The 26,477-nt window shown below is 31.7% G+C and overlaps 3 protein-coding genes across 6 annotated transcripts; 1 reads left to right on the top strand and 2 right to left on the bottom strand.

Annotated features, from left to right (window-relative positions):
• Positions 1-583: 583 nt before the first annotated feature.
• On the bottom strand, positions 584-6,213 carry LOC100816583 (probable WRKY transcription factor 20). 2 transcript variants are annotated; one of them, XM_041009652.1, is made up of 7 exons: positions 5,765-6,213; positions 4,076-4,252; positions 3,593-3,689; positions 3,140-3,472; positions 2,879-3,044; positions 2,630-2,788; positions 584-1,121 (listed from the first exon to the last, which is right to left on the bottom strand). In XM_041009652.1, exons 1-7 carry the CDS (start codon positions 5,993-5,995, stop codon positions 638-640), a joined length of 1,647 nt encoding a protein of 548 aa, XP_040865586.1. In that variant the 5' UTR covers positions 5,996-6,213; the 3' UTR covers positions 584-637. The 2 variants fall into 2 exon arrangements, with proteins under 2 accessions (XP_040865586.1, XP_003519618.1); XM_003519570.5 differs by having other exon boundaries at positions 3,140-3,689; positions 5,765-6,212.
• A 3,761-nt stretch (positions 6,214-9,974) lies between these two features.
• On the bottom strand, positions 9,975-14,911 carry LOC100808558 (truncated FRIGIDA-like protein 1). 3 transcript variants are annotated; one of them, XR_005888618.1, is made up of 4 exons: positions 14,058-14,909; positions 13,346-13,509; positions 12,641-13,272; positions 9,975-10,244 (listed from the first exon to the last, which is right to left on the bottom strand). XR_005888618.1 is itself a non-coding variant. In XM_026126788.2 (4 exons), the coding sequence occupies exons 1-4, from the start codon at positions 14,869-14,871 to the stop codon at positions 10,234-10,236; spliced, it is 1,296 nt and encodes a 431-aa protein (XP_025982573.1). In that variant the 5' UTR covers positions 14,872-14,908; the 3' UTR covers positions 9,975-10,233. The 3 variants fall into 3 exon arrangements, 2 of the variants coding, with proteins under 2 accessions (XP_025982573.1, XP_003518541.1); XM_026126788.2 differs by having other exon boundaries at positions 12,966-13,272; positions 14,058-14,908; XM_003518493.5 differs by lacking the exon at positions 9,975-10,244 and having other exon boundaries at positions 12,538-13,272; positions 14,058-14,911.
• Positions 14,912-19,545: 4,634 nt separating this feature from the next.
• LOC100816060 (probable serine/threonine-protein kinase WNK11) lies at positions 19,546-22,135 on the top strand. The gene is made up of 3 exons (XM_003519569.4): positions 19,546-19,727; positions 20,268-20,762; positions 21,436-22,135. Exons 1-3 carry the CDS (start codon positions 19,725-19,727, stop codon positions 21,838-21,840), a joined length of 903 nt encoding a protein of 300 aa, XP_003519617.2. The 5' UTR covers positions 19,546-19,724; the 3' UTR covers positions 21,841-22,135.
• Positions 22,136-26,477: the final 4,342 nt, after the last annotated feature.

Raw genomic sequence — 26,477 nt, 5'->3', positions numbered from 1 at the left:
ATTATTTAAGCATGTGCTTGTTTCTGTGTGGAGGTCAAGAAGGTAAAAAAAAGTGTATAATAAAAGAAATGTTAATGTTGATGAAATGTAAGGACATGAGATTACATGTGAGACCTATTTAGTAAAATAAATGATGATAGTGAAATTTGATTTAAAATGTGGAAAAAGTAGAAAATGAGGTGTTAGGATGAAGATGGCCTTAGAGAGTCCAATCTACACAAAACAGTGAGAATATCCAACATGTACAAATTCATGGTACCATCAAGTGCACGGTGCACTTCAATTTCACCATATCAAAAACAGGTCATGAATCACGGGGTATGTACGACTTGTAACCAGTGCACTGAGGACTAAGGTTTTGTGGAGGTAACTTTGATATCGGCTTCATATTTATACAGAAGAATTTGGATATAATTATACAATTACAAACGGCAATTAGATTTAAAAGTCAAGATGGAGCTGCTACCAATTCTACTAAACAGCAGCTCTCGAATAGTGCTATAAGCATAAAAGAACTATCTGCATTTTCTTACAGAAAATGAGATGTTACGCCTTTGAAGCTATACCCGCCAAAAATAAGAAGAAAAAAGCAAATTGTTACTCAGTTTTTATTTTAATATCTGTTGTGTAATCAACTTCATGGACCCAATAGTATTCTTCCCATGCTCTGTGGGCATGGATATGAGGAATGGTTTAAAGATGGACCATCACTCCTATTGTCTCTAGAACCATAGGGATTTGAGCTGTTATTTAGAACACCAAAGTATACTGGAGCTGAGGTAGTATGAACAAACTTGAAGTTGGAATTGCTGGCGTGAGTTTGTGTCTCCCCCAACTCTGAATGCAGCATTTTCCCTTGCCCATTTGATCTATGTTCAGCAGCTGAGCTAATTCCCATTCCAAGGTCAAGGCTAATGGTATCACTTTCTTCTAACTTAATTCTTGTCTGTCCACCTGCTGTAGCTGCTGGTACTGCCATGTCATGGCTGCTATTCCTTGCAGCAGGTACATCATGATTGTGTTTACCCTCGTATGTGGTTATCACTGCTTTCGGATCATGAGATGCTCTCTCCACATGTTTTCGGACAGGGCAACCAGCATTTGTGCATTTGTAATAGCTCCTGCATAAGAAGCATAGTAAGATACAAAATAAACAAGAAATATGTAGTTGAGTAGCATATTTTAGCACTGCAGCAAGTTAGTATCATAAGCATAGATCAATGATCATTAACGTGAAACAAGCCTCATTCATAAAGGTCTAAGCACACATTTGATTTTAATTCCATGCTTTCAAGCATTTCCTGAAGTAGCGACACATTAATATAACCAGAATCATGAGAAGTAACCTTTTGAGTCTGTAATAATGACATCCACAGTAATGATTGTCACCATGAAATTAGAAAGCATTGGTACAGACATTTCCTAGGACAACTATAACAAAACTAACTCAGGTGAATATAGCCCTATTTATAAGTAATTGTTCACAAGTGCCCGATGACTTTATAAAATGACATCAATAAGCAGGCTTAGTTGTAACATTGGGATCGGCTACACCAGTCATTCATGAAAACCTGCAGGATGGTAATCCTACTTTCCTACCATCTTCATAACTGAGTATAAAGACTGCAATGATGCCTGAATATTTCTTGCCCTTCCTCTTCCCCCCACCCTAAGTTTTCTTATAACTTCATATTGGCTTGCAAAATTAATATTCACTCCTTTCCTTTGGGAGCAACATCTATTCCACAATACTTCCCAAAATCTAATAGTCTACTGCCACTTTAATTTGCCACTGTTTCTTTGCAAATTTTTAGAAATCATGCTCTTAATTTCCAACTTGTATCTTAGTTACCGTGATTTAATCATTCTAGTTCCTTTTTAAGATCCTCCATCCACACCAGTTCTCATCAACCTTCAACTACCAGGTACAATTTTGCAAGTATCACACATTGATGAGTCAGAAAACCGACCAAAAAAAAACTTCTGAATGAATGTAAAAAACAGCTTCCAAAGTCATCCACATGAAATTTGTACACCTATTGTCCTAATCCTTGCATGAGCTTAACATTCAAAGTATAAAAATTTCAGAATCTAGCATACTACTTTCCATTGCTATTCTTGAAAACATGAAAATCATCCGCCTCACCCATATGTCCATCTCAGTATCCCTTACCAAAACAAATCTATAAAGTTATTCCTAGTATTTCTTAATTAGACCCACAAAAGTCGGTGTTTACCAAAAATTCCCGCCATTCTTTTGCAAATATATATATATCCTTCACGTCTGTATTCTAAATATACTCTAATGTAAGATACAAACTGTTTTCTATGGACCATGTTGGCTACAAAACTGCAACAGGGGTCTCAAAGCCTCAGACTATGCTAAAACCCATGATAATAAGAGAAACAGATTGTAAAGCAAAATGGTTGAGAAGTGAATATATAGGCTTCAATAAACTATTATATCAAGTTGATTCCTCACTTCAACTGTTGTCTAGACAGCAAGTACAACAGCAAAAACTTGACATTTGACAATATTAATAAAAAAGTTCATTTGACAAGGCACATGCATTAAATTGGAATTTATAAGTTAATTTCTATTCCTAGTTTCATCAACCTGAGGACATACCTTGGGTTAGGATTGCCTCTCACCACCTTTTGGCCATACTTACGCCAGCGGTACCCATCATCCAATATGTCAACCTCACTCAAAGTTTGTACAACAACACGTGGTTCCCGGATAGGCTTAACTACTGGAGTGATGTCAACATTTCCAAGTTCCATTTTTCTGCTCAAAAAAAAAAAAGAAAAAAACTCAGCAGCAGCAAGTGAGCACACATGCTGGAGAAAGTCCAGTGCTTCAGCCAAATTGTCATACCTTCGCTTTGAGAAGGGATCGTCATCATCAACCTCTTCATTATTCCTGTTTGACACAAACCCAGCACCCTCTAAACCATCATCATTTGTGGCTACAGGTGATGACTCTGGAGTACTGTTGGGCTCAGCAGCATGAGACACCTGACCATACATAGTGGATGCTTTGTCTACAATTCAAGAATTAGAAGAAAAAGAAATTCAGTTTATTCTGTTTGCAATAAGTAATAATAAAATGGAAACTAAGATAGATGGTTGGTATTACCATCTCGGCCAGCCAAAGAAGCCTTATCAGATCTCTCTCCTTGAATATACATAACAGTACCAGTAGAGTATCGGCAGCTTGATTGAGGTTTAGGATGATCATGTGTTCCCTTGTAAACTATCTCAGTGATTTGACCATCATGAGAGCGTTCAAAAAGTTTTTTCACCTCACAGTTAGGATGTGTACATTTGTAATAACTGCGAGGAAATTCACTTCCTTTAACAAGCTTTTGCCCATATTTTCGCCAATTGTATCCATCATCAGATGTTTTCTCAGCTGCAACAGAAAGTCCACTGCCTCTAACCTCAACATGTGATGCTTGAAGCCCAGTAGCTGTGTTGCCTTTGTGGTTAATTTCATCCAAATCAACATCAACAGGAGCACTAGCACTAGAACTAACCATTTGTACAGGTGATGATAGGCTTAATTCATTAGAAGGAACTGTTATCTCACTTTCAACTAATGGTGAGGAAGCAAATGATTGAGCTTTTCCTGGACCTTCTACTTGAGTAGACTGTTTACTTACATGATTGTTGAAGTCTGCAGGAACCTTAAAACAAGTGAATAGCATTGGATAAGTGCTAGGCAATTAGTAATATTCACAACAATATTAATCCGAACATGAAACATGACAAAAAGATTTGTTTCCATTTAACACTCCCCCCCAAAATAAATCTATTTAAAAGAATATAAATTATAAAACCATTTAAATGAAAAATAACTTTCGGAATTGATTTTGTCTAATGCGACAAAGTGGTGAGTAACAACAATCTTGATAACTTTCAAATCTGATTAATTATCCCATCTTGTTTACTTAGTATCCAGATTTAAACCTAGTAACGACACGGGATAAAGGGAAACAAAACTCAATCCCCTTCATCCATGTGATTTGAAAGTAATATTAATCAAAGTGTTGTCAACAACAATTTTAATTACCTTATTCGATCTATTGAGTGGTTTGAACTCAAAGAAACTTGATTTTCTGGCATCAACAGTATTGGTATTGAAGCAGGCAGTGGTTACTGGAAATGTAGCAGAGGCAGCAGAAGCCATAGAACCATGTACTGTTTGTTGGAGCTTGCGGAGGGACCCTGTAGTTGGTGAAGCCTCCACCTGCAACGCAAGGACACAAATAATATTTAAACTATAATGTTATTTGAACAACAGTTGTTGAGTCAAATGAAAAATTATAAATTCAAATGCACAAAAAGATACTGGAAAAAATTCTCAAAAAAAAAACAATAAAAAGAAAGGGGGAAAAGCCAAAACAACAGCAAGTTCCTGAATACCTGCAAACCCTAAGGCCTCAAACAGCAATCAGTCAACCTATGAAATCAGTAATAACAGCGGAAAGAGAGCATATATATAATCTTATGAATAAGCCAACTAATTGAACAGTTTTATCAGCCAGTGATGCAAGCGGCCCACTATAATTGAGCGTAAGCAAAGTTCTCCATTTTCTCCTGCTGATAATATTGCATGTTGTTTATTTGGAGTCCGTTTGACAAAGATGGCATAGTACATTACAATATGCAAAAGTTAGTTATATAAACAATCAATCATAACAAAGAAAAGACATTCCCACATGAATGAAGCACAGAATTCGACTCAAATTAGGACCATCCAGACAATTAACGTCTAGAAACAAGTCCTTTCACAAAATCTAGACCCACTATCTTTCTGGCATTCCTTATACTATTCTCACAGCACACATAACTAAAATCGATCCACTAATTGTTGGCAATGCATTGATTCGTTTGTTCCACGTATATAAATAGTAAAGGAAGAGAAGAAGACTTTTCATTGCACTCTGATGCACCGTTGAAACAAAAACAAACAAAAAGGGCAAGCACCAACAAAAAAGAAGATTCATTATGTGAAAAACAACACTGACATTAAAATAAATAAAAGGAGAATGTCGAGCGATCCTAAGCTAAAGTTATATTCCACTAAACAGAATACCGTATTTATTTGAGCATAAAGCAGCCAATACATAATCCTATAAGAGCAAAAGCATCAGAACCTAACGGACCCATACACAAAAATGTACTAGTAAGTGAAGGATCAAAATCAAACAAGTAAAGGGCCAGTTTTAAAGAAACAATTTGCCACGAGACTAAACCAGCATATAAGAATTTCGAGTTTCATAAAACAAAAAACAGAATCTTCAGCTCATTGCTCATCAGCATTCAAATCAAGTCATTTTAAATCATCAAATTATTCCACAAAAAAAAAAAAAGATTTGACACCAACCCAGATAAGCCCAGTTGAGTAGTAGCTGAGAAACCCCAAGAAAATAGTAGTGAAAAGAACCAAAACTTTGATACGCCACTCACGATAAGTGACCTTTACCTTACATGGGTCAATTTTTTTTTTAAAAAAAGGGAAAAAAACAACCTTTGACCAAAATGAACTCAAAAACAACAATATTCCCCAACGAATTCGCTCTAGCATTTACTTTTCCTTCTTCTAATCCATTTCCTCTCAGAAAACACAAAACCCTTTGAAAAATGAAAATTCTCCCTCACAAACAGAAAGCATTATATTTTCGTTTTTCAGCGAAACCAAAACACTTCAATTGGAGTCCCCAAAGAAGCAAAAGAGTACACTCACTCACACACTCACCTTCATGTTGGAAAGAAGAACAGGGGATTCCAGAAACGACGTCGGACTGAGCCCCGGAGGAATCGTGATGCACGGCGACCTCGAGATCGGAAGCTTCGCCGGCGACATCAGCTTATACCTCGCCGTCGAATTCTGTCCCGACCCGCTTCGATTCGGATCCTCGGATTCCCCAGTTGTCTGAAGCTCCGAGCTCGGGCGGGGTTCGCCGGAGTTGGTGGCGGCGGCGTCCATTGTGGGGCGGTGGCGTTGCGGAGAGTCAAAGGAGAAGTAGGGAGGGAGAGAAGGGCAAAAGGGTCATTTCAGAGATGCATTTTTTGGTGTGTGTGTTTATGTCAGAGATGTTGGGAGAGCATAGCAGAAGAGCAGGACTACTCAGTTGACTTGCAACGTTGGATGGACCTCTTTCTCTGATTCTCTCTCTTCTCTGTCATTTTAAACCCTTCTTTCTCACCCTTTTTTTTACAGGTAGATTTTGTTACTTCTTAGTAACTAAACTCACCACCATAAAAAAAATAAAAAAAAAATATCATGCTAGTAATAATTGAGGTTGAATTTGAGGACTTTTCATGGTTGAATTGGATTCATTTGAGTTTTTAAATGTTTTTGGTTCTATGTAAATTAAGTTAATCCCATTAAGATTATATATTGGTTTGATTCAGCTCATGATAAACAATAAATAAATTATTATATTTTTAAGTTTTTGTTTTTATTTATTGTTTATTTTATATAAAATTTTAATATTATACTAAGGTCAAAAATTTATTTATTTTAATAACATTTTTTATTAAGAAGATATTTCTTTTGAAAATACACTTTTTAGTGGAATTTTATTGGAAATCATAATATTTATGAGCTTTGTTTTTTATTTAATGAATTTATTAATTTATTTTTTTAATAAAAAGAGAGTATATCACAAGGAACGAATGTATTGATAACACCCCTTTTACTTTATTTAATATTTATTTTTTTCTATATTTATTATTTTAAATTTTTTATTAATTTCTTTATTCAAAATATGATAAAAAAAAATTATAAAAATAAATTAATCAAATTTTAAGACACTCTGTGACACTGGATAAAATCGTAATAAAGTCAAAATAAATAAAAAGGAAAGAAAAACAAAAGTAGAAGAAAGTGAAATACTAAAATCTAAAATTTATTAAAACTAAATAAATTTTGGAAATCCATCTTAATTGATTTAGTTCATATTTGAAATTATAAAGTATAAACCAATTAAAATTGGTTTGGGTTGCTTTTTTTTAGATATTGCTAGATTCATGGAGTTAATTGTATTTCAATAACACCCATATTAAAGTGTTTGTGAGCCTAATACACATACATGTATCATCATTGATAGGAAATTATTATTAATATAATTTTTAAGATAAGAGTAAATAATATATTCATTAATAGTCTAAAAAAGTATTGTCATTCAATTATAAATTATTAAATGGGATTAATAATCACCTTAAAAACCATGCTAATAAATTTTTTATTAATTGAAGATATAAAAAATTTTACATTAATTATATATATTAATTAAGCTCTTAAAATAATTATTATAAAAATTAATACCTTAAGTAATTTGATGATAATATAACAAAAATTCAGTATATATTATTTATTCGTTGTTTAATAAAAATAAACGTGAATGGATGGGATGGAGAGAGAAATTAATCGGTTGTGTAGATTTAACTTTAGACTTTTTAAAGCTGATAGGTGGATGATTTTGTCAATGAATGATTCACTATTGGATAAAGATTTTGTAACAAAATTATTATTTTACTATTCGTTAAAAGAATTGTTTTTTTTTATGTTTGATGTGTTTTTTGGCTAGGTAAGAGTTGAAAGTGAAAAGTGGTGTCCCAAGTACCAAGTACCAGCTCTATGTTACTCTTCACCATACACAATCAATGAGTGATTGGTGCAAAACTGCGGTTCCCTTCCACAAGTTGAAAGCCAAAGCCAAACCAGAATTGATTCAGCAAAGGGTTAGATTCAAATAATTTAATCTCGTGAATTAGAGAGTCAGGCTCAAGCAATGACCTCAGTGTGTAGTTTTGTCTATGTTATTTGAACTTTGATCACATGATTCAGTTCAAGGAATACACCGTCGGCAATTCCCATGTGGAATATGCCATGTGTGACACCAAAAAGTAGTAAGTGGATGCAGCTAAAAGAAATTGATTAAAACCAGAATTACTTCACGGAGTCATGTTTTGCTTGAGGTTTTTGGACACTAACTACATTGTTTAGGGCATCTAAATGCGGCAATTGTTGACCTGACCTATTAATTACAAATGGGTATTTCTCAGTCACAACAATAAATGAGAATGTTGTCAATTTTTCATGGATATGTTGTAAAGATCTAGGAAAGAATAAGTTAACATGTTGGCCTCACACTATTAAATATCTTCTTTACTAATCTCATACCATTTTGTTAAAAGAGGTTAAAAAGAAGTTGAGGCTCAATATTTGGTTTACTACTATAATGTATAGGGTATTATTAATGAAATATGGTCTAGAAAAGCACAAGAGATAGAAACATTTCATTATGGTTTGTTTTCTTTTCTCCATTCGGTGTGTGTTTTTACTTTTTACCTGTGTGGAGACAGATAAGAAAAGGAAGAGTGTACTTAGCCTATGATTAGGTGAAGAGATAGGAAAACAACGACAAATCTAAGCATTTAACGGCTTGAGATGCAGTTAAAGCAAAGTTCTCACTGGTTTTCTAATTCTTTACAAAAAAAATTTATCGAGTATTCTCGTTCCTCCCAAATGAATTTTACTATATTAAATGTTAAAGCATGTCACATTCAATTCAATTGCAAATCACAGCAAGCTATACAAAAATAAAATCACCTACATTATCTATCTCTGAACATTTTTTTCTTATTTGGTGACAAAATTTCCCAAGTAAAATTAAAGTATGAATACCTTATTTATACCGTAGAAAGTCGAAACAGTTAGAGTTGTTGACTTCATTGGCATTCCTCTTACCATCTTACCAACCATCTATTTATCCAATAATTTTTTGCCACTTTACAAACATTGGAATGGCCGAGTGCATTTGCTTTCTCGGATTTATTTAATGCATGAAATTTGAAAACTATCGCACAAAAAAAAATATGACGTATAGAAGGAGAGATTTTATCACATTAAGAGTTCGTTAGGTATCTTCAGAATTTCATGTAAAAATCTTAGAAGTGAATCTTTCTTAAAATAGTTTAAATAATAAAGAAAACTTATTCTTAAGATTTTTATCAATGAGATTCCAAATTAATTTCTAAATTTCAGAATGTGGAGAATAAACTTTATTTCTTTTAAGGAAAGGTAATCAATTATAAAAAATAAAAATAAAAACCTGTTGTTTAATATTTTTGTTACTATGATCCCTTAAGTATGCTCAGTGCTCACAGAGGCCTGGACATTAATAGTGTGTACGGAAAAAACTCTATTAGATGAAAAAAAGTCCATTTCAACTATCTCTATATTTTACAAATGGATTAATTTTCAACTATTAGATAAAAATACTCTTAATAACACTATCCTTTATTGTATTCAGTCATTGTTGATTTTTTTAAAGAAGTCTATCATTGTTAATGAAATGATATGATTATACTTTTTGGTTAAAAAATAAAAATAGGGGCATTAAGTAAAATTTTATTAAACCCCAATAATATGAATTTCTTATTTTAAATATATTGCATATTTTATTGTTGATTCCCTTAAAATTTAATGCATTAAATGTTCTTATTGATATTATTCAAAACCAAAGGTGAATAATAAAATATCGGTGAATTATATGTTAAAAAATATCAAAAACTGAATAGATACCGTCATCTTACGATTGATTAATTGCTTCTAGTTGTTTTGTCTTGTATTGACAAATAAATTACATCTATTTGTTTTGAATTTTCTTATCTTTTCGACAATGAGAATAATAAAAACAAGAACGTGTAGGAGTTAGAAAAAAACTTCCTCACAAATACATGATTACTTAAATATAAAAAATCCTAGAAATACTTCAATAGACAAACAATAAATAACTTTCATTTCATGAAATAACGTTGAACAGCTAACACAAACAGAAAATCAAGTATTTATAATTATTCAGGATTCAACGCTACCAATTTAAAACATTAGTATGAATTAAGTTTATTTTAATATTTCAGCATGTATTCTATGATTAAGTTTTCTTTGACAAATATTTAAATCAAACATATTCCACTTTTCATTCTGTGCTCACTAATATTAAAATCATGACTCCACATAGTGTATATCCTACTAATGTTAAATTATGTAAAACAACTCATGTCCCATTGATCAAAACTATAACACAGACTTGATAATATATTCACTAATATTCTTTGCCAATTCCAAATTCTATGCGTAAAGTTATTCGTCCATGGTGAGTTACACCTTGTTAAGGATGCAAGGTCCATTTCTTCTGAATGAAATTCTTCTCACTACCCAATCACTAGCCAAAATAGAAGAAGAAAGCTGGTCAGTCATCTACGGCCAATTTTCATGGAACACACTGAGAATACGTCTCAACCATTCAGGGTAGTAAACATTTCCAAACATATAGAAAACGTGGTCTCTCTTACATGTTACATTACCAACTAGCAATGGTCTCAAAAGGTGAGAGGAACAATCTATACGACACCAAATAGTAATACAGACACACCTTTTCAAAGGTAATAGATCACTTCATAGGTAGAACAGTTTGAAAATCCTCTCATACACTTACCCTTCTTTAAGTGTTAACTATTATTAGGTAAAACTCAAGCTAACGCATTCATTGATAAAGATCAAAATACTGTACAGAAACATGTATCACAAAATCAACTGGTCCTAAAATTGTTATTAGAACCTCCCTAGTAGATGTATATATATACCCCAAAAAAAAAGTGTCAAAACTCATTTTGTCAAGCTAATCTTATTCTACCAACGTTAGGTTAGTCTGAATGGAATTGACTTAGGATTTTTTACGCAAGATCTTGGGTTCTGAGCATGTGAAAGAAAATAAACATGATTGGAAAGGAATATCTCATTAAAGGTGGACGGTTAATTCTCCGGCAAAGATTAACTATCAACAAAGTCAATGAATATTTTACACTTACAACATAGTAATAGAAAAAAGCTAAAAAAAGCTAATGCTAATCTCACCAACCTTAATGTGGAGTTTTTTATATTCTTTATTTTTTGGGGAAAAAAATAGAGCGGGGAAATGGTTGCCGAAATCCAGATTCAGGATAGGCCCACAGGCCATGCAGGGGAGTCACAAATAACCCACCATAAGGAGACCTAGGATTCAAACTTAAGCCACGTGTTTGTCATGGACGTAGCGTGATCAAGTGAGCCAACACCCGTAGGCATATTTTTTAATTTTCTATGATTGACTATACTGAACTTTTTACCCACTTCATGATTAAATGATACAAAATCTATAGACTAAAAAATCTCAGACAGCCCAAAAGTTTATTTTCCTACATTCAGTGTCACATACCTTGGATTAGCCCAAGGTGATGGAACCCAAACATATTGTTTTGGGCTGCTTTCTAAAAGAGACTTCAACTACTATAGACCAAAGCATGCATACCATGACTCAACTGAATATCACTACCATGATGACATTTAACATCAATTCATCCACATCTAATTAAGATAAACTATTCAACTAGAATTAGCTCTGCTAGTCACACAATACAAAATTATCTGTTAGATGTCAAGTTGTCAACAAATCAAATGTCGAATGGATTATGAGATATAATTCATTCAAATGATTATTATTGTGCAGTGGGAAGCATAAATCATAATAAGCACCCCTTCACCATCAAAAGTTATGAATAAGTTCAAAATACAGAAGAAAAACACAATGGTATATAATTTCAAATTCAAAGAAATTAAAAACATTATTTCTTTGTTCTTTTTGGCACAAAGGTAATGTGCAAAATAAGCAAATAAAGCCAACAGTATTTTTTTTCTTTTATTTCATACAAGACATTCGTGGGCCAAAAGACAAAGGAAAGCAAAGAAACCAGAGACGAGAAACTGTACTGAATACCAGACCTAGTTGAAAGGTATTTTTCCACAGAGAATAAAGACAATTCATACAGAGAAGTAACAAAATAACAAAACAAATATCTTGTATTTTTCCATCTGGGGGGATGATGCATGGTCTCATGGATGAGAACAATCACTACAATTCTCCTAGGCTTTATGTTAAAGCTTACGGAATGGATGAATTACCCTACGTTTTTGGATTAAAACCCTTGAAACCAATGGATGAGAAAAACGAGTTTCTATCTACAGTGAGAGGCAACCAAACTAAAGTTAAAAATCCAGAGAGTTGTTGTCTGGGATGTCATAATACTAAATACTTTCCATCCCATTAATAAATTTTGATAAGGTTAACCCATAACTTCCTTTAAATATGATTTCTGTTTTTCTTTTACCATTATGAACTAGGACATGAAAGAAAAGAAATCAAGCACACATGAAACTGTAGTGCAAACACATTTAATAAGTTATTCTCAAGCAAAACTGCACCTGATATGAATATGGAAGTTTCTATTTGAGAGGGTTTTACCTTTGAAACCCAGTCTAAGCCTCAATACCAAGCAAAGAAAATAAAGGCTAGGCAGGAATGAAGAGCAAGAACAGATAAGTTTAAAGAATACTGTGATTAACCTAAAAGGAATCTTGTAGATGTAAAATCATTCAAGTAATTAAAATTGTGAAACTAATCATTCCCTCACAATCCTTCATTGCTGAATCTAGTTCCTTTCCTTTAATCATGGAGATCAACAAAGCAAGCAATGCTTTTAATAACTATAAGTCAGAAGTGCAAAGTCATAGAGAAACTAATACCAAGCCACCAACCCAGGAGTTCAGTATTCAAAAGAAAACGATATCTCAATCTACTGAGGATAAGATGTTTGGTAATAATGTTGCAGACCATAACCACCATAAGCAGAGCCACTATCATAATAACCAGACGGCATAAGTGGTTCTGATGAAATTGGAAGAGAACCACCTTGACCACGGTTGCCACTAGGACCCATTGGGACACCATCAGGACCATAAGGCCCAGTTGAAGCGCCTGTATAAGGCGGGATGGATGGGGTTTGAGCCTTCATGCCATATGGCATGGTTGGCAAGTTCATGTACGGATTTAGATGTTCCAGCAACAAACCTGATGACTGGAAATGAGGTTGTTGGTAGTGAACGGTTGAGCTGGCACCACTGGCACTGTTCAGGACAGAAGCAGAACCAACTGGCTCGGACATTCGAGGACGCTTGATTCCACTTTGTTGCTGCTGATGTGGAGGAGGCTTTGCAGAAAAAGCCGATGCAGCATATTTTACATTTGCCTTATGCTTCATCAATTGCTCTATACGCTGTTGAAGGCTTTCAGGTGGATATTCAGATTGAAGATTATGACTCTCAATAACCTTAATCGCCGATTTCAGTGCATGGATTTCTCTCGCCGTGATCTCACTCTGCAAAAAGACCCAAATAAATACAGGCACTGACACCATACACCAGTTAACCAATCAAGGGGAGAGTACTTACAAGTGACTTCCCTTCTTCAGAAAGTCTTTTAACAAGTTTCTGAGACTCATTCACATGAGCTTCCAAAATGGGAACTGGTGGAATCTTATGAGCAAGATTGAACTCAAAAACAAACTTGACAGCCAGAATATGTTTGCTCCTGTCAATAAGTTTCTGCACAAGACCTGCAAAACACCCAAAACAAAATTTCCCTCACAAATTAAACCACCAAAAAAGTGTAACACTAGAAATCAAATAACAGCAGCATCATCATTTCAAATTACAACTCCGAGACCACGTAACATAAACCCTAGGGGTTAATGATGTTTTTAGACCCTGAAAAATGGGTAATCTTTAGTTTAGTCCTTGATTTTTTTAGTACCCAAACTTTAGTCCCCCTAAAACTAAAATTGCAAGGGACTAAAACACTATGGTTTTAACTTTTAAGGGATAAAGTTTGGATATTGGCAAAACATAGGATGATTTATTTCCTTTTTTCTTCTTATTTCTTCTCCTATAACTATAAGGGTTTATGATTCATCCAAACAGGCACTAAACCAAAGATGACCCATTTATCAAGGCCTAAAAACACCATCAACCCTAAACACCAGTGTCACAACAACAGTTAACAACACAATAAAAACACAAACACAAACACAGTCACACCATAATACCATCTCCTAACAGCTCAGATTGAAACCAAAAAATCAAAATCCAATGAAGGAATTCAAACCTGGAGCTTTGTCCGTCAAACCAGCACTCCAGTAAAGCTCAGCAAGCTCATCATTGGAAGCAGCTATAACAGAGAAGGTGAGAATCTCATGCACGGTCAATTCAGAGAGCAAGCCATAAGCCGCCACAAAATGCAAGAAAGCCATGGCCCCAACACCATCCACACAACCATCCCTCATCAAGCTTCGCTTCCAGTCCACACACAACCGATTGGCTCTTAACTTCTCCTTAAAACTCAAAGACACAGACGCAGCAGCCCTCAACTGCTTGAACAAAAAACTGCAAGTCCTCTTCCTCTTGCGCAATTCCTTGTCATCTTTCACCACATTCGCGCCCACAACACCGTCCAACGAATCGAGAAGCATCGATGCGGCAGCATCAGAGGCACTCTTGAGTGCACTCCGAAGCGTATCCTCGATTGCAGCCTTGTCTTTTAAATGGTCCCCGACGTAGTCCCTCAACCCTTTTCCGTCCATGTTGTTGCAGAGCGTGAGAATTTGTTCGGAGGGATTTTTGGGCAATGCGGTGCCGTTTTGCGATGATGGGTCGGTGGGGGAGGGTGGAAAGCTGAGGTATTTGGAGGGAGAGGATGGTGGGTATTGTTGTTGGGATTCGAGGGACTGAAGGAGGTGGAAGCGGTGTGAGAGGGAGGTGTGGAGGGAGGTGAAGTGGGCGTCGAGGTGGGACCATGAGAGAGAGAAGGAAGGAGCGAGAAGAGAGGAGTGACTTTGGAGATCGTAGTAGGCTTTCTTGAGATTCTCTTTCTTTGCGTCGAAGAGTTTCAGTGCGGCAGAGATGGTCTTCGACGTCTCCATTGTTGTTGTTTTTTCTCTCTGAATTCCTGCTATTATTAGTAATATAGGCTAATTAACTAATTGCCAATTGTAATTATTAGCATTACAGGCAGCAACAACACTTGAGAATTATTGACAAATATCTACTTAAAGATAAAAATATAATCATTGAAAGTGTAACAAATATATCATACAGTTAACCTTTCGTTGTTTACCTTTAATAAAGTCATCTCCCATGTAGATAGAAAGATAAATTTGTTATGAAAACAAAGATCAGAGTGACATAAAAATAAATATATCATACCACATACATGACTTTATTACGCTGATGAACAAAAATTAATAACATAATATATTTGTTACATTTTTTATATTTTTAAAAATTAAATTTTATATTTTTATTTTTCAAAAACACATTTGTCTATCAATTAAACATTAAGAAACAAAAGTAATAGTGGTGTTATTATGGAACTAGTTACAAGTTAAAGAGCATGTCTGTTTTAATGAAAATGTTGCAGCGTGCATTGTAAATCCAACATATGTTTTTTTTTTTACCTTTGCTGATCAAAATTTTGCTATAAAATTAACTTTACAAACCATAAGACCACCAATGTGTCATCGTCATTGTCACAGTGTGATAATGATGACAAGAATAATAAATAACAATGGTAATGAAAGAAAAGAAATAGTTTGTGACAGTAAGATAATAAAAATAGTGAATAATTTTAGAAAAAATATTTATAATTAAATTTTAATATCAATGATCAATTATTTTTAACTTTATTTATACGCATAGAATATGTTAAGTTGGAAGGATTGGTTTACTAATAGTCTATATTTATTTTAGTCTAAATTTTAAGAAATAATTACCGATTTTTTGGAAAACGTTTTCAACAAGGACAAAAATTTCCCCTTAAATAAATATAAAGCTTACATTATTAATCATTATTGGAAATCAAGTTTATATCTCGTGATTATTCACTTTTACTTCCTTTCTTTTGAAAATAGCACCTTCGTGATTGGCTTTTCATTTTGAAAGTGTTTTACTATTTTTTTTCCCCCTTAAATATAAAGATTTCACATATTCTTGAAATCGATATAAAAAGTCGAAAACAACTCATACAAAAAGACCTCTATATAAGTGATATTGCTCTATATAAAGAGAATTATTTTTAAATTCAAAGGATATGATATTAAACTCCTTTAGCGTACTCTATATTAAATTTTAAATTCTATTACTTTTTTTGTACATAAATTCTATTACTTTTGTAAGCTGTGTTTATTATTATTTTTTTAAAAGTGATTTATGATTATTGAAGGATGATATTATTCTTTAAGTTATGCGATCCGTGATTGAGTAAGGAAACAAAACATATCATACGTGCGTAGTTGTATATTAATTGGCTAATCTATATTTATTTTAGTACAAATTTTAAGAAATAATTGCCGATTATTTGAAAACTTTCTCAACAAGTAAAGGGGGGAAAGTTCCCTTAAAATAACCCGAAATAAATATACAATTAACATGATCATTATTGGAAATCAAATCTTGAACTCAAAGTGATGATCCACTTTTCTTTTCTTTCGTTGGCAAATGGCACCTTCGTGATTCATGGCCTTGCATGCAATGTTGAAAGGGATGGTCATATGATATAAGTAATTAACTCAAGGATGAATGAAAGGGCTACACGGACTTAATAACTCTTACAAAAAATAGCATTTCCCCATAAAATAGGACAATTTCCAATGGAAAGAATCACATTATTCTTACGCTGAGAAACCATAAGGAAGATTTTGGAAATGAAAGTTATCCACATACAGTATGTGTCGTGAACTCGAATCTTCACGCGAAGCACGTCACAATATTTTGGTTTAGATATTTCCTCCATAAATTACAGCAACAAATTTTGGTACGGTAAAACCTTTTAATTTCTTTTTTATGGTGTTGTAAAACCAGCAACCAATTAATTATTTTAATTTCTTTTCAAAATATTCTATCAAATTGATGAGTAGAAATCATTAATCAAGATGACATATAAAGTTAATCCCATGATTGAAAAATATTAATAGAGAAGAGAGAAAAAAAAGAGTCACAAATTTGAAATTCTCAACTTATATTTCTAATAATACTAATAAATTAATATTTACCAATAAAAAAATAAATATTCAATTTAGTCCTTAAATTTGTAAAAATTTAACACTTGTGTTTCTGAATTAATGATAAAGATTACATGACATCATTGAACCATTTTAACATTAAAAAATTTATTAAGTATGTTGCTAATTCGGTTGGACTAAATTTTTATGTAAATTTTTTATGCATCAATTTGTAGACAAATTTTTATTTATTTTCTCTTTGTTTATCATATCCCTTTTATTTTTTATCTCCTCTCTCTTCCTCATCTTATCCTCTCCTTTTGCACTTCTATGCCAAGGACCACAATGACAACATCAGCAGGTGCCGCAGACATGGTGCGACGAATCAAGGAGTCATATCATCCTTATGAAGAAGATGGCGTACACATGGTGGAAGGGGAAAATAGAAAGAGGTTTTTAGCATTTTATTTTTAATATATATAATATAATTTTTTAATATTAAATTAATTATTTTATTTGAAGACTTTTATTATATAAATAATAGTATTAATTGTTTATTTTTTATAAAATATTTTATTCCTCTTTTATAGTATTGATTACAAAAATAATGACATTTTTCCTTTTTAGACAAATATTCTATTTTTATAGTCTTCATGATTCAAATGATTACATTTGTTTCTCTTTTAAAACAAAAATATTTGATGTTATTTATTTCATTTGTTAATAATATCTTTTCCTTTTATAATATATTATCATTATTTTAATGGTTATAGATATCTACATAGGTTATAATTGACTTAAGAAATTAAATGTTATTTATAATTAATTTTTTTTATGAGATAAACTTACATTATATAAGAATTGATAATTAACTTCAATTATGAGACATTCTAATAACTATTATCCATTTTTATTAGTGTTATTCACATATTCTTTTTAATGTATTTCTCTTATATATTTTATTATTGTTAGGTTCCAGTTTATTTTTTACTTAAATGTATGAGTCTAACTTTAAATTTATGAATCTAAATATTATTACATAAATTTTGGAAAAGAGATACCAAATATTAAATTTTATACTAATAAATTGTTAATCCGGATAATAATAAAATCTATTCCCTTAAGTAAAGACTTGAATTTAAATTTTATGGAAGTTAAAAACATAATTAGAATAAAAAATTTCACTAAAAGTGGTCAATTAGATTTTTTGATAAATTTTAATCATCAACAAAGTCGGTAAATATTTTATACCAATAATATGATATAATAATAAAATATTAAATTGTACAAGACATTATCAAAATTCATTTTAATATATTATGAGTTTTTTATTAAAATAAATAAATAATGTAAATTTTTGTTATAAAAGTTATATTTTGGCCCCTAATTTCTGTTGTTGGATTCGGCCCTGCTGAAGAGGAAGTTAAAACAAAAGTATCGCCGCCGGAAATCACCTCCAACTCCAATGAATGATGACACTTATGTTCTCTAAAATTTATTTTCATGATCACGCAAATTGTATATCTTAAGGGTCCATTCGATAGAGAAAAAATAAATATAATAAAAATAAATTGAGATAAAAAATTTAAATTAAAATAAAATATAAAAATATGAGACTCATGCTATTTAGAAATATTATTCATTCCAATTTTTTTTATTCTTTTTTGTCAAATCAATAGACCTAGAAATATTTTCTTATAATGAACAGAAAAAAAAAATCTGACTTTAACCGTTAACTTTCTTTATTTGTATCCCTGTCAATACAAGAGAAGAGAATGTGATTCTGAAGCCACAAACACAAATTGATTTTGTTCTTTCTTTCTAATGTTTTCTTTTCTTGGAAGAGAACCACTAAGCACAAAACCTCTTCCCCATTAACTGGAAAGCTATTAAAATTAGAAGCATCTCAACACGCTCCTCCATTTCTGTTTGGTCTGCACGCGCTGCCGTCATACCCTTGCGCGTTGACTCGCAACATAAAGACCAACCAAAACGCACTATGATTAATTCCAATGTTGCAGGATTTATTTGACTTTCCTCAACACCCAAAAAACACGATGCAAATTGTAAATCTGTTTCCTTTGTTCCACTTTCATTGTAATTTTTTTTTATTTCTACAAATCAAAGATAATATCAAAAGTTTATTTAATTTATTGAAATCTTCATTTACATTTTTTGATACAGAAAAGTATCAAATGAAAGTAAATATATTTGATATCTTAAAACACTTTTTATGTTTAATAAATAGAGAGAATAATGTAAAGATATTATAGAAATTTAAAAATTATTCTCTAGACGTTATTAATGGCATATGCATCTCCCATGAGCCATGACATGACAGAGATGAGTGAAAAAAAACAATCAATTCATTTGTTTTATTATTATTTTTTCAATCTTTCATTTTTAAAAGTCATATTAGATTTTAGGTAATTCTGAGTAAAATAAACTCATTTTTTTTTAAAGAAAAAGTCTACTCATACTTTTTATTATTTTCAAGATTTGAATTGAATACGGTATCTCATTTTAAAAAGACAAAGTTATTGTTTTACTATACTTAAAAACATATAGAAAAAGTTGGAATATTCTATAGTGTGAATTAATTAGCCTTCAACACTGCTTCTTTATTATAAATAGTGGACATTTACACGTCTCTGACCTCTCCCCTCATTTTATGTGTCTGATTTGAGGTTGGAGCGTAGTTAGCTTCTCTTTTCTGCCGAAAGCTGCAGAATTGTGTTGTTTTCTCTCCTTTGGGGGTCAAACAAGCGGTTCTCTTCATGGTAATCAATCTTATCCTTCTTCTTTCATGCATTATATTCATTCATTCACTGTTCTTCTCTTCCACAACTCTGTCTGTGTTTTTCTCTTTTACTTAAAAAAATATTTGGTGAGAAATTATTGCGTATGATCTGAAACCACTGCATGTTCGTAAGTTCAGCCAATATTCATATCACACATAATAGAATTGTATTCTCTCTCTTTTTTTTAGTAAATTCAAAAACTTGTTCACATGTTAAGAGAAGATTGACCGACATGAAAACGTGATAATCAATGAATTAATCGCTAGACTTAGTAATTAGCTTCTACCGTGTGACATAACAGTTTTTTCTTCTTATATATGTTATTTGTTGAATTTGGTTAATTTTGAGTTTATATTTGTTTGGTTTTTTATTTATAAACTTTAATGGGGTTGTTTTGTTGTTGTGGTTGTTGTTTGTTTCCTTTTTCTCCCACAAAATTTAGTGACATACTGAATTTGGTTTGATATGATATGATTTTGATTTTGCTGAGTCTCTGATTGGTACTGTTGCATGTGATAGATGCCAAGTGTTAACCCTGACAAAGATTCCGAGCCATTTGTTGAGACCGATCCAACCGGTCGCTATGGTAGATACAGTGAGTTGCTCGGATGTGGTGCTGTGAAGAAAGTGTACCGTGCATTTGATCAAGAAGAAGGAATAGAGGTGGCATGGAACCAGGTTAAGCTGAGGAACTTCTGTGATGACCCTGCCATGTTGGATAGGCTTTACTCTGAAGTGAGGTTGCTCAGAAGCTTGACCAACAAGAACATCATTGCACTTTACAATGTGTGGAGGGATGAGCAGAGAAACACTTTGAATTTCATCACTGAGGTTTGCACCAGTGGGAATTTGAGGGAGTACAGGAAGAAGCACAGACATGTTTCCATAAAGGCCCTAAAGAAGTGGTCTAAGCAGATTTTGAAAGGGTTGAATTATTTGCACTTGCACGATCCCTGCATCATCCACAGAGATCTCAATTGCAGCAATGTGTTTGTCAATGGGAATACTGGCCAGGTGAACCATTTTCTTCAAATCTTGTTTTTCTTTCAGTTATATGTTTGATTGATTATCAAGGTGAAAATCAACTACAACTAATGAAAGAAAAAATTGATTACTTATTTATTTACTTTCATTTGACATGAATTCCTTGTGTGAGATCTAAGTAATTAACTTGAGCAAGTCATGATGTCTCCTGTTTGCTTGACAAAAACAATCAAATTATATTGTTTTTAGAATAACAATTTGATGACTACTTCTGTTTTGCTAATAATTTACTACTGTGAAAAAAAATGATAGGTGAAATAAGTGGTGCATTATCACTATGAATATTGATTTCAGCCTAATATTTGTGTTTCTAAGCTTTTGGTGTTTATATCAAGTTGTCCAATAACTGTTACTTGGTTTTAAAACCTAAATTTTCAAAAACAAATTTTTAAAAGGGGTAGAAGAGAGTAAACAAGGGAAGAAAATGGGATGAAGAGAGTAATCAGGCAAGTAGATGGGATATCATAAGAAAGAACATGAGTAATGGATAATTGAAATTAAAAATCATAACAGTCTAGAGATATTTTAATTTTAAACTATTTTTAGAAACTGTTCTTATCAAACATTTTTGTTTCAAAAATAGAAAATAGTTAATGACAAAAAAAGTGGTTTTAGTGATGTTATTTTTTTCCATGGTTATCAGGTTAAGATTGGTGACTTGGGTTTGGCAGCAATTGTGGGCAAGAACCATTGTGCACACACGATTCTTGGCACACCAGAATTTATGGCTCCAGAGTTATACGATGAAGACTACACAGAATTGGTGGACATATACTCATTTGGGATGTGTGTGTTAGAGATGGTGACAGTAGAGATTCCTTATAGTGAATGTGACAATGTTGCTAAGATATACAAGAAGGTGTCTTCTGGAGTTAGACCTGCTGCCTTGAACAAGGTCAAAGATCCTGAGGTTAAGGCTTTCATTGAGAAGTGCCTTGCTCAGCCAAGGGCTAGGCCTTCTGCAGCTGAGCTTCTAAGAGATCCTTTCTTTGATGAGATTGTTGATGATGATGACGAAAATGATGACTGTTCTTGTTCATATCAATAGAATAATATTTCTTACAGTGTTGGTTTTTTAATTTGATTCACCTACCTTTTCAGTATGCAATGTCAATTTGGGCAGCCTAGATAGAAGTGTGAAAATTAAATTGTTTTTATTTTCCATTTGGCGAGTTGTGAAATTGGATAAGGTTTGGTTGATGAATATGGGGGTTACCAGGGGAGGGCTTGATTGGGGTTGGTGTCATTTTGTACATAGGAAATTTTACTGACTGTTGTGCAGCATACATTGAATGATGATTTGATTTGGCAATATATGTTAAAAAAAAGTATATTAGATGTAATCAGCAGTCAATGAATGCATGATGGAATATAAATACTATATCTTGAAAAATAAAAATAGTATTAAAGTCTCTTAAATGTAATCTTAGAAAGGAAATTTTATAAAAAAAAAGTATAATTGTCCCATTTTAGAAGGACCTGATTCTAAAAAGGATATGGGTTAACGATTTCATCCAAGTATAAATGTAGTTTTTAAAAACTATTCGTATCTTCATCCTTGAAAATCATATCCTTTATATGTACTTTTTATTTTATCATTTTGTATTGTACAAGATTTATTAATCTTTTTATATAAGTATATTTAAATAAATTCTAAATTACTATCCTTAAAGAATGTTTGAATATCAAAAGGATATTTGAGTGATAATATTTGAACACTTTTTAATTTTAAACATTTCATTAATATTTTTTTATTTTTATCTCTCACTTAGTGTCACATCATATTATATATCATACATATTTTTGTTTCTTTTTTTTCTTTCTCTTTAGGGTTGAATTTTGGGTGTTCAAATATCTTTTTTGCTTATGAAAATGGGAAATTGGAAGAAATCAAAAGCAATGTGAGAATGAAAAGGGTTTTATCGTTTGATTCGAGGGCAAAGGAAAAAGGTGAAGTCAAGGATTTGAACGCAATTTAAGCGTGTCTGGAGGCCAGCCTACATATAATAACTACAACAAGCAAAATGAGTTGTTCATATTTTAAAAATTGGTCCAACGGCTATTGGATTAAAGCTAAGCTTAATGATGAAGAGAAGTAGGCGTGAACTAAAGGGTATTTAGACTTGTAACGTGCAACCCCACTCATTTTTGTTGGGAAATTATTGTAGTGACCCGTTGGGTGTACCACATCTTTTTTCTCCTTAAAGCAATAGGGATTTTGACATTGACTTTTCTTATTGCTTTCAGTATTCTTTTATTTGCAGGGCACGAATCCAAGCATTGTACTTTGCAAATTCCTCATGAATGCCAAAGAACATTACTACATAATTTCAAAAAAACAAAAAAAAAACACTTCACAGAATCATCTTCTGCACGAGCAAATTGGAGATAAAGACAAGTGCAAGGTGGTTAAACAACCTTAGGGGCAATTTCGAAGGAAGGTTGCCAATGGAATTATGGCAGGGGAAAATATTCAATTTTAATTTCGTTATGTTTGATGTTATAACAGTGATTGCGGTAATATCACTCATATATTAGTATATTGGTGGTTCATAAACTCAAAGGATTTGTAAATAGATTAAGGTATTCACATGAATAAAAATGATTTATATAGTGAGATAATTTATGTTTAATTTTTATTTTATAAATTTTTTTTTTGGAAAAAATGTAAATTATATTAAACCCAAAATGATACAATAATGACATACCGACAGCAGCTAGAGAAAAAAAGAAATATATCAAAATGCTTAAACAAATACAACAGGTACACTTGTTTATACATAAGAAACTTAATCTTTCTAATAATCTCTGAAAAAAAATTTAATTATACATGATATTAGCCTCTAATTTAATAAATTGAAAAAGACCTGTTATCTTTTGACCTTAGACAAAAAAATATTCTTGGTTCATAACTTTATATCATGCAGGTCAAGGTAGGAGAGTAAATATTTTTTGCAGAGGTGGAAAGTCAATGAATGTTTATTTTCAATTATTAATTAGTTGTTCATGTATAATCTAACATATTCAAGGAACGGCACATGCTAATGCTACAATTAGTCTCCTATCTATATAACTAGGTCCATGACAGCTATTTGCCAAAATATTAAGATTTTTTTTAAAATGTAAAGCATTTTAGGCAATACAAATATAACAAAAATATACTATTTCAAAACAGATTGCATTATGTAATTCATTAATTAAATTTTATGATATTAATGATACAAAATTAGTTGCTTTTAAGAACTAATTTATTGTGACTGGATTTTCTTACAAAACTTATATTAAATTTTAAACTGCGATCAGAATATTAAATTTAAATTTGGAATTAATTTAATTTCTTTCACTTATATTGATTTGATTTAGAAATACTCATAAGTCATAATGAAAGCTTATAAAGAAGATAAGATTTGACTTGATTTGTAAATTAAGTTTAATATTTGGATCACCTTTTTTTTAAATCATATTTGGATCGTCTTAAAAATGGTTAAAATTATAATTTTAACAACTTTATTTTATCGACCGTACTTACAATAGATAAAATGTTTAAATTAATAGACTAGTAACCAAATTGTATGTAGTAAAATTATTTACATTTAGGATTTTTTTTTGGCATCATTTACATTTAGAAATTAAACAAGGTGAAAAATGTTGTTGTTACTTTTTAATGTCATGTATTTTTTCTCTTTCATTTTTTGATACTATAGTATATTTGATAGTTTATCTAATAAGAAAAATTAAACTATATAATATTATTTATTTGCGGTAAATGTACAAAATTAAGTGATACATGAAAATTCAAAAAATGTATGCGAAGAATCATACCATATTGAAATATCTAATGTTAAAATATATATTGTTTAACTAATTGTTAGAAAAGATAAAGAACTTTTTGTTATGCAAGTAGGGTTCTTGGGAAGAATACACATGAGGTAATATATATATATATATATATATATATATATATATATATATATATATATATATATATATATATATATATATATTTCACATGACTTGTGACGAATAATACTTACTTTTATAGTCTCTACTTACTAATTCTTTCTTATGCAAAGACTCAGCCGCATACTCATGACCACAGCCACCACAACAAATATAAGAGTTCAAAAAGTGGTTTAATGTACTCTGTCTTCTTAAATTTTATAATGTGGAGAAGTAAAATATATATGTTATCCCTATTCTTTTCCTTTCCTTTATTTACTGTGCCTTCTCTTGTCTCTTTTCTCCCACACAAGGGTATTTTCCCCCCTTTCTATGTCATTTATTCCGTTTACCTACAAGACATGCAGGATATGATGATAAGGGTTAAGATAAAAAACAGGAAAACAAAAAAGAATAGAGTGAAAAATCACCTATGTATCAAGACACTCATAATGTCTATAAACACTTCCAATTTTCATTTTTCTCTTCCTTACAAATCCTAGCCGGCACACACCTATAATCGATGTCATCCAACATTCACCCATATTATTACTCAAATAAATTAATTAAAACTATTCATTCTTATCTATTAAATGAATATAATATATTAACGTTTTGCTGCTCACATCACATCTATTACAGCTTTCAGCCTGGTTAATGTTTTTAATATGTTTGGTTTAGAACCATGTTGTCCAGATTAATTTTTATTAACTCTTTTTTTTTATAAGAGCATTGGTATTTTTTTTACCAAAAAAATCTCAGTACAAATTGAAACGAAAAATGTTAATCTAATTACAATATTATTTGTCAGAAAACATTAGTGATAATTTGAATAGATTGACAAATAAAAATTGGCCACGTAACACTTTTATCGATTCAATTGCATAATTGCGATGCTAGGGAAATCTAATTGAAACATAAAAGACTTAAAGGTTATGATACATGACGGCAATTAACATGATATGTCTCCCACCTTGACAAACCTTGTTAACATCATTGGATTTATTATATTTTAAATTAAAGGTTGTGGTTTTACTAGCTTTTATTTTTTATTTTTTATTAAGTTTCCCAAATTCTTCTGAGCCTCTCCCTTTTCTCTAACCATCCATTATCGTGCAATTTCTACGTCACTCACGTTCAAAACAACCTAAAAGCTAATAAATTAATTTACTAAATTATACGTGTTAGATAAAAATATCTAAAAATATAAATAGAATAAAATAAAAATAATAAAACCAATCTTATGTAAAACTATACATTATGGGTGAAAGAAAAAAAAAATGAAATCTTACCTTACATTAAAAAAGGATAAAATGGAAATTTAATAAATATTTTAATAACATAAGATGAGTAAAATATAGGAAATTAAAAGCTAAAGTTTAAAAAATGGTTACTAGAAGTAGTATCTCAAAAAGATTACAAACTATAAGAAAAATGTTTATCAAATGCTACTAACAAGGTTAAATAGTCTTTTCAGCTAACAATTTTTTTTATAACTAACCAAAATAGCGTGCAAAACATAAAATTTATTTTTATATTTATCTATAAAATGTTGGTATATGGGGTAGGTAGGTACTCCGAAAGAGGTGAATATTTTTGTTGGAGAACAGAGTATTTTGAAATTCCCTGTAGAAACACTTAGTTTATAGGATAGATGCTTCATGACAAGAGTTATACTGATACCTTGGAATTTTGTTGTCAATCCCGATATACATACCACCCATCAATTTTTGGAACAACGTGTAA

The sequence above is a fragment of the Glycine max genome, chromosome 2, assembly GCF_000004515.6.
Source record: "Glycine max cultivar Williams 82 chromosome 2, Glycine_max_v4.0, whole genome shotgun sequence".
In the NCBI taxonomy this organism is placed as follows: Eukaryota; Viridiplantae; Streptophyta; class Magnoliopsida; order Fabales; family Fabaceae; genus Glycine; species Glycine max.
This window is presented reverse-complemented; position numbering and strand designations above follow the sequence as displayed.